The sequence below is a fragment of the Colias philodice genome, chromosome 3 (assembly GCF_061535455.1).
Source record: "Colias philodice isolate Cphi_HAF_F1 chromosome 3, ilColPhil1 Martin Lab GWU primary, whole genome shotgun sequence".
NCBI lineage: Eukaryota > Metazoa > Arthropoda > Insecta > Lepidoptera > Pieridae > Colias > Colias philodice.
Window position 1 is genome coordinate 10524533 of NC_143088.1, and position 20509 is coordinate 10545041.

A 20509-nucleotide genomic window follows, 5' to 3' on the forward strand; every position below is an offset into this window, starting at 1 on the left:
AACAATGAACATGAACAATGAACGTGAACAATTGTGAAATATGTTCATAATTCTGAAATAATAAACACCTATAATAAATACCTATATTACAAAAGGTTCACAAATCTTGTAGGAATTGTAGGTATGTATCAGACTTATAATATTATGTACCTACTATATAGGTACATAATATTATAATATGAATAAAAATTTTCACTTCTATTAGGTATTTGAGTTCTTAAATCAATAACTGTCGGTACTTACCTGAAAAATACATTCAATACACACACAAAAAGAAAACATTTTATTGGGTTATCCATTTTTAATCTCCATGTGGAAATTTTTACTTAAAAAATATTTTGTATATTTTTTGTTCGTTTTAGATTACATGGAACAGAAGAAGCTGATTTCAACTAAATGATAGAAATTGAAATGATTTAAAACTAAAAGTGGAAATTATTTAATGTGATTTATAATTAGTGGTGAAATAGATGTATTTTTAACGATGTTTTAATTATCTTTGATAATTTGATAATACGATAGACATAAAATATACATATTTAGTTTCTATATATTTATTTTCTATATATATTATAATATCCTGCAAAAATCTATATAATAAAAATGAAACCCATTTCGCGATGTCACGGTGCATCACGTGTGAATGGCTGAACCGATTTCGATAATTCTTTTTTTATTATATTTCTTAAAGTACGGGGATGGTTCTTATGTAGAGAAAACGTAAATATGTACCACGGGCGAAGCCGGGGCGGACCGCTAGTTTAAAATAATAATTTTAGAAGCTTTCATTCAAATTCAATTAGAGACAAGTTGAAGGTATTGCGTTCTTTTAGGTTTTTATATAATAATAAATTATCTTTTTTGGTTTTGTGTTCGTGTTAAATATTTTAAATTAAAAAACAAAATATACCTACTGCTTTTACTTTCTACTTATAGCTACATTATTATTTATTAGCATCTTATCGTAAAAATACCTATGTGTGTGATAAAAAATAATAAAAAGCAAAACATTTTCTTAATACTATTTATTCATATCATTCTATTTTATCTTCGCAAAAATTATAAACAAATTTACAAGAATCAAATATCACAGTTGATATTAAACACTGTACAGAATTTCACACTTAACAATATTTAAAATGTATTTTATACATAATATATTGTTTTATTACATTGCTACAGTACTCTTACACAGATTTCATCTATCAACATATCAAAATTTGTTCAAATTTGTTCAGCAGTTAAGGTACAGACTAGTATATACTAAATAGTTATTACGTTGTATTTTTATCATATTTTATCACTCATAATGTTGAATATAAGTACATTTTCAAAAAATATACCGAGTAAACTATATAAAACATGTATGAGATGAGAACATTATCCAAGCCTTAAAATCCTTTATTCAAAGCCACGGCAGGAAAGATATGTTTTAACGAAGAATTCAATTTTTCTGTCATAATATAAGCTTTCCCATAAGCTTTTTCAAAACTCAACTACAAAATTTAAAAAAAGTTTTCACTCAAAATATTATGAATTCGTGAAAAATAAGTTGATATTTGTGGGCAGATGTACCTATAATATTTTTCTAGCAAGCAATATCTTTAATATTTCTATTTTCTATTTTCACTCGTAGTTTTGATTGAGATTATTCTTTATTCATGGGAAAATATATTATACAGAAGTTGCTTATATTCATCTGTGTCCATGGAATACAATACTCTGGCATTTGGTTTCTCTGATGTGAAGTTATTTGTAGTTATGCCTCTATTCTCTGTAAACAAAAACGTTTTCTCTAAATACACCATGAAAAGTAATTTTAACAAAATAATTTTTAATCAGGCCCTGTCCGTTCCCCTCTGCTGACTGCCAAAAGTATCAGGTACATAGTATAAAAGAGTTGTTTTCCGCTGTCTGTGTGTCCCTATGTACCTACCTACTATTTTTAGAACTACGCAACGTATTTTAATGGAGTTCTTTAAAATAGATAGAGTGGGTCTCCAGGAAGACAAAGCGGGCGAAGCCGAGGACAGAAGGCTAGTTTTTTATGAGTGGTTCTCCATAAAGATTTACGTACATAATTAGTTATTATTTAAACAAAGCGAAGCCATGGACAGAAAGTTTCTTTATAAAACATACTCACCACACAAACCAATACTATTATAGGACATCTTCCAATCCACCATGCTGTCGTTGATCGCGGCGGCCATGACAGCGGGGTCTAAAAGCACCCAGTGAGGAGCTTGAGCTGGGATCGAGAGGCGCTCAAATTTGTTCAAGTATTGCATCACTGTGCTTGGTATAGCGCCAAGTACGTTGAGACGCCAGTCCTGAAATTTTTAAGGTTATTTTTAAGACACTTTGTATTTTTTTATCAAACTTTTTATTTATTCAATTAGACTTCTTCTAGAAGCTTTTGAATAGTCATAACATAGTTTGACAATTTACCACGTAATTTGATTCGGAAAGCAAAAGAACGGACAAGAAACTCCGTAGTATCTTATGTAAGGTCCATAATAATATAATATACCCTGTCCCTATCTGATAGGTATGTATACGTTTTATGAGATTACACGGATTCAATTTATTCTATTTTTCATTTTAATTGTGTAGATTTCTAGAAAGTGGAGGAATCAATCATTTTAAAGGGGTCTTTGTAATTCTAACCAATTTTATTGGTATAAGAATTTTTAGAAAGTAACACATTTTCGGGGTTTTTAATTAGGAATCTAATTACTTCCAATACAATTGAAAATTACATTTTTTACTGACATTCCATCGAAAAAATTTTTGTGTCATTAATTACTCAAAATTCGTTATTGACTTCTTATAGTACCTATGCAGTCATCAAGAAACATAATTTATTTCAGTAACTACTGGACTGATTTTCAATTCTTTCATCGCCAGATATTAACGTGATTTCTGAAATCTGAATGCTATAATACTTAGACTATATACCACAAGCAAAGCCGTGGCAGATGCTGGTATAAAATAAACTTTATTTACCGTTTCTACAGTTACGCTCGTTCGTATTGGAGAGAAGGGCACTATGCTAAGATCATCAGGCTTACTGCCATTTGTTATGATTTGGTACGCTTCTGCATCCATGGCTGCGTTGAATTCTGCTTCTTTGTAGTTTTCATCTGAAAAAAGATAATTAATAATTAGATAATTAAAAGTTTTTAAGTTTCTTTTTGTTAAATTTTTTTGGGACAATATGAGTTAGTTATAGAAAGAAATAACAGAAATCTTTACTAATATTATAAAGCTGAAGAGTTTGGTTGAACGCTATAATCTCCGTAAGTTCGAGGCTGATTTGAAAAATTATTTAATGTAGATAGCCCGTTTATAGAGGAAAGCTATATGCTCTATATTATCACGCTAAGACCAATAGGAACGGAGCCACGCGGGTGAAACCGCGAGGCACAGCTAGTTTGGAATAAAAGTTGCATGATTTTTTGGTACAAAGTGGGAGAAGAGTTGAAGCGGGAAATAACAGTAATCTTTACTTAATATTATAAAGCTGAAGAGTTTGTTTGATTGAACGCGATAATCTCCATAACTATTACGGGTTCGATTTGAAAAATTCTTTCAGTTTTAAAAGCTACAGGCTCTACATTATCATGCTAAGACAAGCTATAAGCGGTGGAAAACGGGTGAAACCTCAGCGCAGCTAGTTACTCAATATTATTAACTAGCTGCTCCGCGCGGTTTCACCCCCGTGGCTCCACTCCTGTTGCCCGTAGCGTGATGAAATTCCGACACCGAAAGAATTTTTCAAATCGGACCAGTAATTCCCGAGATTAGTGCGTTCAAACAAACAAACAAACTCTTCCGCTTTATAATATTAGTATAGATATATAAATCTTATTTCAATGAATTGAATATGTAAAGGATATAATAATATTATCTATGAGAGCGGTTTAAAAAACACTACAAAAACAGCCTAAAATAACCGGTTAATGTTTACAAAAACCTTGTGTATGTAATTAAGTGTTTATTGCCATTAGACTCCGACTCTATAACGATCTTAATATAATAAGCATATTTTATTTGTGGTCCATTGAAAAGTTACATTTGGGGTCGCATTTTTTAGAGGACGCAATTTTATTTTTTTGATGTGTAGGGGGGGTCAGTGTGAAGCTATCACCAAGTTTGTGGGGTCGCCACCCTCAGCGGCGGCCTTAGGGGGTGGCGAACGGGGCAATCGCCCGGGGCCTCGCTCTTGCAGGGGCCTCGCGCAACAACCCACCCAATCAAATTTAAAAAAATGAAAATGTGTGCATGTACTGAGTATGTTCATGCGTGTGTATGAAGGAAACGACGATATTATCTCGGTGCTGAAATACATAATAGAAAACAAATTAACTGAAGTTTACCCCACTATCGAAATAGTCCTGAGAATTATTGCCACCACACCTGTGACAGTTGCGTCTGCTGTAAGGAGTAATTTTTCGAGGCTTAAAATTATTAAAACATATTTGAGGAATTCAATGACACAAGATCGGCTTTCAGCCCTTGCTATTCTTTCAATCGAAAATGACGTAGCTCATTCGTTGGATTATTGTGCTTTAATTAAAGATTTTAGCCTTAGGAAAAGCCCCAAACATCAATTTTAAAATTTATCATCTCTGTATTTGTTAATTTGGTAAATCTTTCTATGTATAAATCCATACTAATATAATATTATTTAAATGCGAAAGTAACTCTGTCTGTCTGTCTGTTACTCAATCACGCCTAAACTACTGAACCAATTTTCATGAAATTTGGTATGGAGATATTTTGATACCCGAGAAAGGACATAGGCTACTTTTTATTGCGAAATATGTACCACGGGCGAAGCCGGGGCGGACCGCTAGTATATAAATATTTTAAATAATAATATTTTAAACTCAAATTTTATTCATTTGTATAACTTTAGGTATCATTTCTCCTCAAACATGACAAATATAAACCAAACAACCAGAACTACTTTCGCATCACATACATTTCACGAAGAGCAAAGGGCCTCGCAAAGGGCCTGCCGCCCGGAGCCTCGCAATGGGTAAGGCCGCCGCTGGCCACCCTTGTCCCACGGCCGCCATCTTGAAAATAGCGGTTGAAATGGTTTTTACGATATATCTCTTAAACTATTTATCTGATAATAAAACAATGTTAACATTATTCGTTGCAAATTAAATTCTCTACAACTTAGGTTCAGTAACTTTTTGTCGTAGAACTATAAACAAAAAAGTTATAAGCGAAAATGTTCAGAAATTAGAGATGTTTATATTTTTCAATAAAACTTTTTTTTATAAGTTTACGAAGAAATTATATCAGACCATTTTTGTAGATTGTTTTTCGTAGAACAACTTTTATTTACAACATTTTTTCATTTAGCTTCACACTGACCCCCCCTACACATCAAAAAAATAAAATTGCGTCCTCTAAAAAACTCAAGGTCAGGCCTAAAAAATGTAACATTTCAATGTATCATTGGCTTATAATAATAAAGCTAGAATTATTTGAAAAAAAATATTATGGCTATTTGACTCATTAGGTTAAGTACTTTCGATATCAGTTTAAAGTTTTTTGATATCTGCAATAGTTTCGGAATAATCGCTTGTGCACACTTAACGATTACACCCTGTATAAATATGATATTATATTTACCATGTATATGTCCAGCCCCCACATACAACTGTGCAAGCCGGGATGTAAATCTCGGGTCCAATTTGATCGCCAAAGCTATGTTCGTCAACGCTCCTATAGCAACCACTGTTAATCTACCTGGAAAATAAATATTGCTGTATTATCGTTTTAGAAATCAAGGTATTAATGTTTTATAGCAGGAATATTATCTAGAATGTATAAGGATTTCCAAGCAAACATAAAAAAATTGGTAGTACCTACTATGCAATAATCACTACATTTTCAAAATTGACTTCAGTTTAAAAGGTGCAAGTTTCATTAAACTCAACATGCTTAACTACCTAAAACGTAATTCCTTTCAATTTTAATTCTACAGTTTTTTGAGTCACAGGATATTATTTTTTACCATCTATCGTTTGTAGTCTTCAGATATCAAGGTTAGTAGGTAAATTGATTTTCTTTGTGATCGTGATAGTTCAGTATCCTAACGTAAATTTAATGTTTTTCTTTATGAACTTTTCAGTTCAGTAATGTTCCGTAGTCCAACCTAGACTATGTTATACAGACTACAAGTACAAGTCAAATTATCAGTTTCATAAATATAAAAGTAAAATGTATCAAATTATTTACCCTCATACTTCCTAGCCAGTCTTACAAGAGCCATTGCAGCATGTTCATCCTGTGCTTCTATCGGCTCATATTCTTCTACCTCATTGTCTCCAAGACCATCGTAACCGAAGAAGTAATCTGATTCTATGTTACTTATGAACGAAGTTTTACTACCCCGGTATATGGGTACCTGTAACATTAGGGAAATCATTCATCATTTTTGTGTGTAATACCCTAAGAATTTCGATTTTATTGAATGACCGGTTAATTGGTAGTGGCCCTGCCTTCAAGCAAGGAATCGTGGGTTCGATTCTCACACAGGGCAAATACTTGTGTGATGAGCATCGATATTTGCTCTGTATCTGGGTGTTAATTCTAGCCTACTAAGTACTAATCCTATCCTATCCTACTTAATATTATAAATGCAAAAGTTGTTTGTTACTCTTTCATGCAAATACTACTGAACCGATTACAATGAAATTTAACACACATGTAGAGGGTAACTTGGATTGACACATAGGATAGGTTTTATTCCGGAAATCCCACGGGAACGGGAACTATGCCGGTTTTTCTTTGAAAACGCGGACGGAAAGCTAGCTATATCTATATAAGTATTTATATATTTAAAATTATAATATATTATAATAATATGTATGTTTATCAGCCATTTGGTTTCCAATAAACAAGCGAAAAGCTTTGTATGGGATCAGATCGTGCAGTGTGTGATAAATGTCCTGAAATATTTATTATATTTATTCAGTATTTTTACTGATTCCAATAATTGTTTACCAGTATGTCATATGTCAACTGAAGTTTGAAAAGAAATGTCATGTCACTGTCACTTTTATGTCGTTGACTCTTGTCGTTTTTAATTTGAATGTGTACAAAATGCATACGAATTGTTTCTGTTGGTATTGTTTTTCATTAGAGAAAAGAGTTTAGATGTATTATATTATCGTTTAGTTTATTGACTCTTAACTTAGTACTGACCTTAGGTACTTGGACATAAGCTGTGTCTTATAAAAATGTTTTAAACTCGAGTTTCCCGATTTTAATTAACATATAATAATGATATTATGGATTTATAATTATTGAAATATCGTATCAACAAACTTTATAAACAAACTTACAAATAATAATTATATAGGTACTTTTATAAACAAACTTACAATTATAATAAATGCGAAAGTTTGTATATTTGTTTGTTATTCCTTCGCGAAAAAATTGCTGAACCTTCGGGTAACTTCAATCAACACATAGGATAGTTTTTAGCGGGCGAAGCTACGGGCAATAAGCTAGTTAGTTTCATATTTATGCAACTCAGACGTTTTTTGGTATCAAGACTGGGGATTCCCCTAATCTCTTACTTACATTTTGTCTGTCGGCGATATTTAATATCCTCTGAGTATTCATGAAAACTTGGCTTTCGTTGACATTCCCGTGCACTGTCGTGAGTGCAATTACTTCAGGCCTAAAAAATACGAAAAAGGTGTTTACAAGTTGTTAAAATATAAAGGGCAAATTTTACGGAGAAGAAATCAACGGGAATTTGTTCTATTTTTCTAGCCATAAATGTGAAAGTGTGAAGTGAAGTCCCATGTCCCCTAGTGGGGTAAGGGGCAGATGCATTATACATCTGTTTCACTGATCGATTTTCTTTAGGGACAAGTAGGTGATCAGCCTTCTGTGTCCTACCAGACCAAGACCTTTTTTTTCTTCGTCTCCACCGGGAATCGAACCCAGGACCCCTCGGTGTTACTCTCACGTGTCAACCACTGAACCGAGGAGGCGGTCAAGCCATAAATGTAGTATTTATTATTTACCTAAGTACATACTTATTATTTTAATTCGTAAAAAAATTATGTTATGTGGCTTAGGACTTTTAATATTTTTTTGCTTACTCATATTATGTACAATCCTTACTAAATAAATTTTAGAATCCATAAAATTAATGTGCCCTAATTTTCGAAATGGTAACAAACAGTATCGGATGTACAACCGATCATCATTAGATATTTAGAAGCAATTGTACATGAGTTTTGCGAGCGTATAATTGTTATCCTTAATTGTATATATAATTGCTGTAGCTACAATAAATGAACTTGACGTCATCTTCATTAATTTGGCAATTTCACTTTTGTAAATGTGGAATTGTTATGTTGTATATAATTCTGTAAGTATATCTATTGGGTTAAATTCCTAATTTGCCTTTTATCTATAAGTTAAACGCAAGCCTTTATTGAAATATAACAACATAATAATATTATTATGTACACATTGATGTAAACAACACTACAAAATAATGTTTACAAACATTTTGTCTATTGCTTAGTCGTGATTATTAAATATTAAATTCCTTACATACGTCTTTAAAACTACAATCAAATATTTTTATTTAATAAAAATTCCCAAGTAAGTATGTTATAATAATATATTTTTCAATAAAATGTAAGTATCTCTATTGCGTACCTATGTAAAATTGAAGGTAATATAGATACTTATCTATTTTAGTTTAAAAAAATAATTCTCAAATAAATAAATTAATTTTGATTATAATTTCACTTACCCTTTAAAAGCTTTTTCGTACAATAAAGCCATAAAAATTGCGATCGCATCGTCCGCACCTCCATCATGGTCTATCACTAATTTTGGTCTCGGATCTTTTCCATCACTAAAATATGAACAAATTATTTATAAATATATTAAACACCACTTAATAAACAAAAAATAAATAGGTATAAAAACTTATAACACACTGCTTAAACTTTTCAATAATACATCACAACTTTTAAGTTTATTAATCACGAATATTATTATTTTTTCTTCACGAAATGTATTTATTTTTTCTATATTATTTTATTATATTTCAGCACACAATATTTTTATTTATTTAAAGGATAATTACACTACACCTACCAAATAATTAATAGGGCTATAAGGAACACGAATTTTAACAGATTCGACATTATGAAACGAGTTGTCGATGTGAATGAACGATGTATAATGTGCTTATTACGACAATCATTCAGCTGTTTTTATTTTTAGCTGGATTTGTGGTTCAGTGGTTGAAGGCCGGCTTTTTAGGGTACCGTCGTTAGTATACTTTTAATACTAAGCGAAATCTCAGTCGCCACTCGTTTGTAAACCCGGTAAGTAGCCTTTATGCTAACCAAACAAGACGTATCAAAATGAAACTGAAGTTGATTTATCGAGTTAAGGGAGAGGCCTAACTTAAAGGAGTCGAGCATAAATGAACAATATTTCTAAATAGGTAAGAAGGAAATACTCTCAATCTAACTACGGAACCATGAAATAATGTAAAGTTCAATTCTTACTTAGCTAATTATTTAATTTTCAAGAGTTTTACCAGTTTCTAGCATTTAACATGTTCTCGATATATCGGACATAAGATAAAACTATTAGGTACATAATATTATGTAGGAAACTACTTTTTAGCATTATACAAAAATATTTATCAAAAAGTTAATAGTAAAAAGTTTCAAAACTTTCCAAATTCACGTGTCAAATTATTATTTTTTGAATATCTATACTACTAGAGGTCCGCCCCGGCTTCGCCCGTGGTACTTTGCAATAAAAGGTAGCCTATGTCCTTTCTCGGGTATCAAAATATCTCCTACCAAATTTCATGCAAATTGGTTCAGTAGTTTAGGCGTGATTGAGTAACAGATAGACAGACAGAGTTACTTTCGCATTTATAATATTAGTATGGATAATATTATAAACCTGAAGAGTTTGTTTGTTTGAATCTCAGCAACTACTAGTCAGAAAGAAAAGTTCTTTCGGTACGTTAGATAGCCCATTTATCGAGGGAGGCTATAGGCTATATATCGTCACGCTAAGACCAACAGGAGCGGAGCAATGTGGGTGAAACCGCGGGACACAGCTAGTCAGAAATATATTCTTAGCAAAGATAATTACACAAAGTTAAAACGTAAAAACTAAATATTTTATAACTAGTCTAAAAGTTTCGATAAACTGTAACGGGAAAAAGTCAAGATATCTAAATTGGTACTGCATTAATTAAGGATGGAAAAAAAAACTTGTTTGGAATATAAATTCTATGAATTGCCTTATTCATACTTGGCCATATAGATTTAAAAATGAGGAAATAAGTCACAAAATGTAATATGTCATAAACAAGCAACCCTGAGTTGTTTGTTGAATGTTGATTATATTATTTATTTAGGTGCAAGGAAATCAACATTAAAATACGGCAACACTCATAATTATTAAATAGAACGAGAAAGGTCATCCATTATTAAATACGAAAGTGTATGTTAATGTTTATATTTGTTTTTCTTTCTTAGAAAAAATATAAACGTATTTAGCTGATATTTTGCTTGCAGATGGTTTACGTTTTGGAATAATATTTAGACTACTTTTCATCCAGGTCATAAATAAATCTGTAAACTAAAGCCAGTAAATATAAATATTTGTAGCTAATTCGATGACTATTTTTGCAATATAAACACAATAAACCTAGGGTCTAGAAGTCTAATCGGGAAGAATTTTTTAGTGGCACAGATTTTTTTTTTTAATTACAAATTAGGTACCTAATAGCTTTCCGCCCGCGGCTTAACGGCGGCGAAAAACCCGCATAGTTTCAATTCCCGTGGGTTTTCCGGGATATACCTATCCTATATGTTAATCCAAGTTACCCTCTATATGTGTGCTAAATTTCATTGTAGTCGGCTTAGTAGTATTTGCATGAAATAGTAACAAACATACATACATACACATACATCCATCCACAAACTTTCCCATTTATAATATTAGTATGACACGCACGTTATTATATCTCAAGTTAAAAAAATATATATTTCATCGACATAATCAAGCGAAAAAATATCATTGAAAATTGAAACTTATATCTTGTCATACCTTTATAAGAACTTAATTGTGTAATACCTTCATAAATATTAATGATTAACAAACAAAAAAACAACAATACTTTAAACGCACGTAAATGAAACCTGAATTTAGTTTGGTAATTGCAACAATGAATATAATGAATTTTTATTACTGATTGATTTAATAGATTTGATCATTTGTAATGGCTGGATGGTTAGAGACATTTCTAGTATAATAATTTAAATACTATTGGACGTGCGCGGCTTCGTTCACGATAAATAATAATTTTCAGCGGGAAACATTTTTATTTCAAATAAAAAAATAAAAATCTAAATCACTTTCCAAAAACATTAAGTAATTCTTCTTCTTTTTTCAAGTAACATCTCTTTCTTTTTCTTTTAGTATTTTCTATCTTTCGATTATACCTAGAGATTATGCCAATGATATTCATAATCAGTGATAACGTTTTGGATAAAAAAATATGCTTTTAATAAAAACCCGATATTTTAAAATTCCAAGCAGACATTTCAATCGTAATAATTTGTATGGACAATTTAATGTAAAAATATATATTTATCGAAACCTTGTGTCTATTGCCTATTTTAAAAGTAAGTACCTACTATTGTCTTCTTATTTAATTGCTAGTAATTTTATATTTTACAAATTACCGAGTTCTTAGATAGAGGACTAGAAATTTCTTATTGATTTAAGTAATAACACCAATTAATATTATAATAAATCAAGAACTGATATAAATTACTAGCTGTGCCCCGTGGTTTTACCCACATTACTATTTACCCACTTTACTATTTACATATTTTACCCACTTACGCGTGATTATGCTTATAGTATTCCTCGATAAATGGACTATCTAACAGTCAAATAATTTTTCAAATCGGATACGTGGTTCCTGAGATAAGCGCGTTCAAACAAACAAACTCTGTACCTTTATAATATTAGTACAAAGTTTTGGTTTCTTGGATTTGTTATAACCAATAACGTCATGTTTTATCTGTAAACAAATTTATTGAGAAAGGTTTACTCAAGAGGAGCTGGAGCAAGCAGCTAGTGTAGAAATAAGGTATAGAATAATAATTGAGATCATATTACTTACTGTGTTTTCGTTATCGTAATTTATACATCATATTAATTACCTGTTGTTAAGTGATTTATAGTTTATTCCCCCGCGTTTTCAAAGAAAAACCCGTTCCCGTAGGATTTCCGGGATAAAACCTATCCTATGTCCTTTCTCGGGTATCAAAATATCTCTATACCAAATTTCATGCAAATTGGTTCAGTAGTTAAGGTGTGATTGAGTAACAGACAGAGTTACTTTCGCATAAATTATAATATTAGTATGGATTTGCCGTGATGTAAACTATAAAAATTAAAATATAACAGGTGAACAGAATTTTTTTTTCAAAAAATTCATTAGAAAATTTTTTAAAATTTTTTTAAAATTTTTAATTCATTAGAAAAATTTATTTTAGGTCCCTTCTTGTTCTTGGTATATATCAATGATCTTCCCTTTTATTTGCAGGATAGGTGTGAAATAGTTCTGTTTGCAGATGATACCTCATTAATTTTTAATGTGGATAGGCATGACCCAAATGTTGACGAAGTGAACAGTGCTCTTTTACACATATCTAAATGGTTTACTGCCAATAATTTATTATTAAATGCCAAAAAAACCACTTGTGTTGAATTTTTACTTCCAAATGTAAAAAAGTTGAACAGAGATATTACCTTGAACGGGGAGGTATTGCATCCTACTGAGTCTACTGTATTTCTAGGGTTAACATTGGACGAGAAACTACAGTGGGGAGCCCATGTCAACACCGCTGCAGGTAAGCTCAGTTCAGCTGCATATGCAGTCCGAAAAATAAGGCATCTCACCGATGAAGATACAGCTAGATTGGTTTATTTCAGCTACTTTCATAGCATTATGTCCTATGGAATTCTACTGTGGGGCAAGGCTGCAGATATAGAAACTATATTTATCTTACAGAAAAGAGCCATTCGCTCTATATATAATTTACGTGCTCGGGACTCACTAAGAGATCATTTTAAGAATACTGGTATCCTTACTGTACCATCACAGTATATATTTAATAATATTTTGCATGTACACAAAAGCTCCGACTTGCACACAAGAGTAGGAGATAGACACGATTATGGCACAAGGAACAGGAATAGAATTGAAATGCCATTTTTCCGATTAGCTAAAGTTAAAAATTCATTTATGGGTCAAGGTATACGCTTATATAATAGAATTCCTCACAATATTAAAGAGTATAGTAGTTCTAAATTTAAAACTTATATAAAAAATGTACTAGTTCAGAGAGCGTACTACAGTATTCAGGAATATATAGACGATAAAGACCCATGGAGGGTTATCGCGTAAAAACCACAGGACAGTTCTTTGGCATATTATGATATATTATTATGTAGTTAGATATAAGTTACATATTATGTAATATTGACATGATTTAAAAGAGCAACTATGGAGTTTCTTGCCGATTCTTCTCCGTAGATACTGCTTTCCGAATCGGTGGTAAATGTTAAAAATACTTATGTAATGACGATTCGAAAGTGCTACTAAATAGTAGTCTAATTGAATAAATGAATGTTTGAGTTTGAGTTTGAGTTTTAACATGCTTGCGGCCAAATTTTGACTGGAAACCTAGTCCATACCTATATTATTATATTCTCCTGAATTTTATAAATTTACATAAAATATTGGTTTGATCAAAAAAACTATGAACGCACTAATCCTGCGGTGGGATGGGGACTCATATTTTCGGAAAAACACAACACGAATTTACTTCTATTTTTTTCACAATATTACACAACTCACCTTCTTAAAAATAGCACTAAAAATACGCACACGGCTGTAGCAACCAATAGAGCTGGTATCACATAGATAATATTTTTATATTTCGTTTCCATAGTTCAATTATAACTATTTAAACTACAAAACACATGTATTTGTCATATTAAAACACCACACATAATAATTACATTTTCCTGTGTCACGACTACTGGCTATTTTTAGCGGTTTAACTTTTTTTTTTATTATTTACTCGTAGGGCTACATAGAGAATAAATAAATGGGTTTTAATTACGTATCTTATCTTATATATTATCTAAATCACGTATTCGGTGACAATTGTAAAAACGCGGGAACTGATTTTAAATCGAGTGGAATGTTGATAGACGAAATTAGGTATAAAATGGTGTTGAATTGTTAGAAATTTCTATACTTTGATGCGTATCGCGGCGAATATGCTTATCTTTATACCCTTTTATCAGTGTATATGTAGATTAATCCGGTATTGAAGGCGAAATGTTCGCAAATACGTGTATGTCTGTGTTACATTGCGTAGTGTGTATCAAATTGTATGATCTTTTGGTTAATAAAAGCAGCAATGTACGTGGTAAAGGATAAGAATCACGAAGCAAATAGTAATGATCATGGTACATGGAAGAATAAGCAAAATTATGGAAGTAGGTAAGTGATAACTATCAATGATACTTTAAATGCATAGGTATGCACAGAGCGTAGAGCACAGTTCTGAGGGTTTGCTCCAGGAGAGGCAAGAGACTCCAACTTCAGACCTTGGCACCCCCCAAAATTTGTCGCCCTGGGCCATCGCCCCATCACGCCCCCCCCCCCCCCCTAACGCTGGCACTGATTTCGTGGCAGTATTAAAAAAAAACGTGTGGCACTCGGGGACTGCCGCGGTAAAGCTATTGCATAGCGTGCCTTCAAGCCACACCTCCGCCCGGAGTGGGGAGTGTGAGGTTTTTCGTTACGGAATTTCTAGGTTCGGTCCCCTTGCTCAAGGCCTGCGATAGAAGCTATGCAATAGCTTAAGGTGATGAATTAATTTTTCTAACATTTACGGCCCTTTTTAAACCTTCGTAATTTTTATATTATTAAAGTTGTCGTGATGAAAATTCTTGACAAGAAAGTTCAATAGTAACACAATACGTCTACCGTTTTAGAAACATGATTCCATGATATTTTCTCGATAGAAAAAAAATACAAAGTTCTCATTGTTATTTTTTTTTAATCTCTGGCATCTTCAAAATAACAAATGTAAAGTTACGACTTTTTGGATATTAACTATAAAATATACAACCTATACGTCTACCGTGTTAGAATTTTGAAATATGCGATGGTTTTGAAATAAACAAGAAATACTTGAAATTAGCGCCTGACCAGCCAATATAGCGAGAGCCGCCCTGTACCTTCCTACCCCGAGGCCCGATCGCTGCACGAGTCATTCCCGCTACGGCCGTCACACGGGGAACTTGTGTCGCTTGCGCAATCGTAAAAAAGGGTGACAACACGATAAGACAAAATGAGACAAATGGGGACAATAAAGAAAATAAGAAGAAGAAACATAAAGGTTGGAGGAAAAATAATGCTTACAATGGAGAATGTTCACTAATTTTGATTATTAGCACTCCATATTCTCTGTCAAAAATAAATAATACTAGTGAAAAAATTACTTCGATACGTCAATTATTTTCCGATTTAGAAGTAAAACAAGTTGTAAACGCCCGGTGATGGTGTGACGTCACACCACAACACGCTCAATCTGGCTCACTCAGTCCGCTAGCGATCGCGCGCCCGCGCCGTCGAAATTGTAATTAAATACTTTACCACATACTACATACCAGAAAATCATGTGTTGTTCCTAAATGTAAAAATACAACTACCAATACCAATTCGCCGGATAAGTTGTTTTTTATAGTTGCAAAGGACGTAAGCTACATATTATAATATTTAGAGAACATTGCAGCTGTTTTGCGTTATCCTTTGTTTTCTATACAAGTTTTAATCTATACTAGACTGTGCTTCTGCTCTGCTCGTATGGGCTAAGTATAGGTAGATGGCTAGTAAGATTTTTTCTTGTTTTAAGTTGAGAATGATATGGAGAACTATACTAAAATATAAGTTGGTCGGGGGAAGAATTAAACAAAAACAGGGTATAGTTCCACACAAATTCAAATGTCAACAGGAAAATGAAGATAAACCTCAGAGATCAGCAGTGCAAAAACGCAATCGTATAGAATATTTTGAGAAACTATTAAATAAAGATGAAACTTTGGCATGACTGTTATTTTATTAAACGAATAATAATTACTATTATTGCGAAATTCGCGGACGAAAACCCATCAAAATACTGCGCAAGCTATAACACCTACTACAGCGCTGCCGACTTGATACTAGGGTGCGTATAAAGCAAAATTACCAATCATCAATTAGATGATACGTGTAATATTCAAGACCAAATCTAAAAAATAAAATATATATCAAACTAGATGATATGTTCAACGATTCTGTTCAATCAAAAACATAAAATATTAAAATTGACTCGATTAAAAAAAATCACCAAGTTAGCTCTAATTTTCACACTTTTACGTTTTCTACTTGACATGGTAATACTTATTATGATTTTTTTTTCATAAACAATTATATTAAAACATTTGCAAGATATTTGTCAGAGCATTTTGAGTAATTACTTTTAGTTTTGGTTTTATCTGCGATAAACCACTTTTATCGTGACAAAACCAAACGTTTATCTCGAGAAAAAAAGAGCGCCAAAAATAAAACCAAAACTAAAAGTAATTACACAAAATGATCTGACAAATATCTTGCAAATGTTTTAATATAATTGTTTATGAAAAAAAAATCATAATAAGTATTACCATGTCAAGTAGAAAACGTAAAAGTGTGAAAATTAGAGCTAACTTGGTGATTTTTTTTTATCGAGTCAATTTTAATATTTTATGTTTTTGATTAAACAGAATCGTTGAACATATCATCTAGTTTGATATATATTTTATTTTTTAGATTTGGTCTTGAATATTACACGTATCATCCAATAGAAGATTGGTAATTTTGCTTTATACACACCGCGCGGGGACGCGGCCGCGCGGTGCGTTGTGACGTGACGTCACAAGCGGTCACGTGACTGTTAGCGGGACTCGATATTTTTCGAAACTTTGAATGCGTATAAAATCAAAACTACTTGGTATTTTTGACTACGACAAAAACTAGTGTATTTGTATACATACAGGCTTTACTGAGACACAATAATTTCAAGGGATTTGGCATACCTAGTAACATTCTTCATTGGAACAAATTAATGAAGTAAGTTGGTTTTATTTTAAATTTGATGATAATTGTATTATAGACGATGTTTGATATGTACCCCTGTTTTAAGTACATAACGAATGTGTAAGATTTTTTCATTTATAGCATAAATAATCTTTTCAGAAATCCGGAATCCAGAAGGAAAATAAACCCACTGATTGTTCACAATGTGAACCCACTCCTTCGTAAGTACCTTTATTCAGTCAAAAATGTATGTTATCAACGCTCTACTGGTTTTATCGCATGATTCCATTTTTAGCAAAAAGCAACAAAGTGCAAAGAAATAATAAAACCGGCCAAGTGCGAGTCGGGCTCGCGCACAAAGGGTTCCGTAGCAGCAAATATAATAAATTACAGTTAAATCAACCTATCTCAAAAACTATAAGAGATACTTTGATCAAACCAAAAATCGTTGAAAGAGTTAATTAGCATGCATCACCTCTATTTTTTTTAGAATTTTATACCCCGTAGTTATAAAAATAGAGGGGGGGGGACATACTTTTTACGACTTTGAGAGCTGATATCTCAAAAACCGTTCACTTTAAGAAAAATGTTTTTTAGAAAACTTTATATCATTTTAAAAGACCTTTCCATTGATACCCCACACGGGTATGTACATCGAAAAAAAAAATTTCATCCCTCAGTTACATGTATGGGGGGCCCCACCCCCAATTCTTTTTTTTACTATTTAGTGTCATATTTTTGTAGCGGTTCATACAACACATATTCCCATCAAATTTCATCACTGTAGTACTTATAGTTTCCGAGTAAATCGGCTGTGACAGACGGACAGACGGACAGACGGACAGACGGACATGACGAAACTATAAGGGTTCCGTTTTTGCCATTTTGGCTACGGAACCCTAAAAAATCATGGTGAACTTAGTGGAAGTATGGTGGACGTAATATGGAATTATGGAACAGGAGCTCGTTGGAGTAGTATTATATTTTAAAAAAATACGAAAAAATTTCAAGAATTTCTTAGTAGGTGGTAGATAAGTATGTTGTATAAAGAATTTGATGTTGATATTTATTTCATTTATACTTACTACACCTGTGCGGGAAATTGCTTAGTACTAAAACCGGTTTATATTCATATTTACATAGTAATGTGAGTTTTCATTTCGAAAAATTTTGTGTAAGTATATTAAATTGAGTTCCTGGGTGATCTGGAAACACAATTGGGCCCGGAGGATGGCGCTGCAGTCACTCCTCCTAATCACATGAACCGATTTGGATGAATATTTGTGTGCACATTTCATTGTTGTGGGATGATTGGTTGATTCGTTTTCACATTAGCTAATATTATGTATTTTTGTTGTTAGAAAGTAAACTTAATTTAATGTTTATAATACATTATTATTGGTATAAATAAGCCAGTGTTCGTCTCACATTGCTGTAGGTACCTGCCTACCTATCCTACCAGGGCCTAACTTTGTTCTGGCTATTTTATTTTGATTATTTGTAATGAATAATTACAATTATAATAGAGTGCAAAAAATAAATACATGCGTCAATATATTTTGTGTTTTTTTTAAACAATTTTTTTATTTAAAAAAATATCATTCCGACCGCGGCTTTGCCCGCGTGGAATTAGGTTATATCGTGAATCCTGTTTTATCCCACAGAAGTGTTCAGTTCGGATAAAAAGTATCCTATGTGTAAATCCAGGCAATTAGCTATATTTTATCAAAATTGGTAATGTAGTCTTGACGTGATTAAGTAACAACTAACAAAAAAATATACAAATTAACATCCAAAGTTTCGCATCAGTTTTACTGTATTAGCGATATCTTCCACTCTTGACTTTGACTGAGAAGAATTAGGGTTTCTGGGCATGATGTAATATCTACGTCAGCATCAAATTCTATCTAAATCAATTCAGTAGTCCGCGTAATTAGGTACCATTTCATTTTTTCAGAGTAACAATATTTTTTGTTATTTTAAAGATTATTTATAACCTGTATTATTTTGTAATAAAGTAGTTAAACATTACGAAATAATAATAATTAATAATTATTAATAATGTCTAAGTAGTTGTTAAAAAGAAGATAATTTTGTGTTTATAAGCAAGAAAATAAAACCAATAAATCAACAATTAAATATATGTATAACAATATTATAACTGTATGACGACTCCATATATGTTTGTCCCGAGTCGGCCAGCGGCAGCGCGGCGAGTATGCAAGAATGACTTCGCGCACACCCGCGTTCGCGATAGCGAGCTAAGACTCCGCCCGCCAAGCAGTGGATTTTTTTTTTGTGTATCTTCTTAAAATAAAATGTTTAAAATTACTTTACCCGAAGATCAATAAAGGCACATAGTATAAAAAATAAACGCTGTAATATTAAAATTGTGAAAGTCTGTCTATCTGTTTCATTCCTAAACACTGAACTACTATGAAATTTGAAACGGTGTCTAGTAACTAGACCGAAGAGAGAAAAGCTTTATGTATTATATTCCCCCTAAAACCAAAATTTGATGTGATAGAAAAAAAATACCGTAACCACTGATAAGTAAAATATAGTAATTAGTTAGATAAGGCAATACTTATTAGTTACTTACTATTTTCCTAGCTAAATATTGATATAAAAAAATTGATTATAGCGACATCTATGCGTTATTTTGGTAACTAACTTTAGTTGCTATGGCTACGGAGTTTTACTGTTGCTAAAAAGTATAACTAGATGGCGTGCAAACCAATTATAATAAATTAAATAGTTTCTAATATTGTCACTAGATGGCATAAAAATAAATAAGAAATAAATTCGAAATTTTATTTGAAAAGGTAAAACTATTGTGAAAAAGTAAGATTCTTTCGATCACGGTATAAAGTAGCGAGGTGTCAATTAGATATATTTTTAAGATATTGCATAGCTTCTATCGCGGGCCTTGAGCGCGGGGACCGAATCCAGAAATTCCGTAACGAAAAACCTCACGCTCCCCACTCCGACGGACACGGAGGTGTGGCTTGAAGGCATGCTATGCAATAGCTTTACCGCGGAAGTCCCCGAGTGCCACAGGTCTTTTTTTTTCTGTATGTTTTTCTTAGAAGAAGTTTCTTATGGGAGAAACAGAAAGAAAACCTCACGTAAAATTTGGAAATTTAGAAAATATAATGTAAGACAAAATATATTAGATAAAATTCTTAATATTATTATAAAAAATAGTAAATTAAAACACTTTTGAGTCTTCATAAATAATTTATTGTTCAGTTTTCAATTCAA

General features: G+C 32.2%; 1 protein-coding gene across 2 annotated transcripts; it reads right to left on the reverse strand.

Moving 5' to 3' along the window:
- Window positions 1–1005: 1005 nt before the first annotated feature.
- On the reverse strand, window positions 1006–14129 carry LOC149490003 (nucleoside hydrolase-like). 2 transcript variants are annotated; one of them, XM_089714824.1, is made up of 8 exons: window positions 13970–14129; window positions 8807–8911; window positions 7612–7711; window positions 6262–6430; window positions 5653–5769; window positions 3007–3143; window positions 2144–2330; window positions 1006–1774 (listed from the first exon to the last, which is right to left on the reverse strand). In XM_089714824.1, exons 1-8 carry the CDS (start codon window positions 14059–14061, stop codon window positions 1656–1658), a joined length of 1026 nt encoding a protein of 341 aa, XP_089570950.1. In that variant the 5' UTR covers window positions 14062–14129; the 3' UTR covers window positions 1006–1655. The 2 variants fall into 2 exon arrangements, with proteins under 2 accessions (XP_089570950.1, XP_089570951.1); XM_089714825.1 differs by lacking the exon at window positions 13970–14129 and adding an exon at window positions 9157–9315 and having other exon boundaries at window positions 1008–1774.
- Between the last annotated feature and the right edge of the window lie 6380 nt (window positions 14130–20509).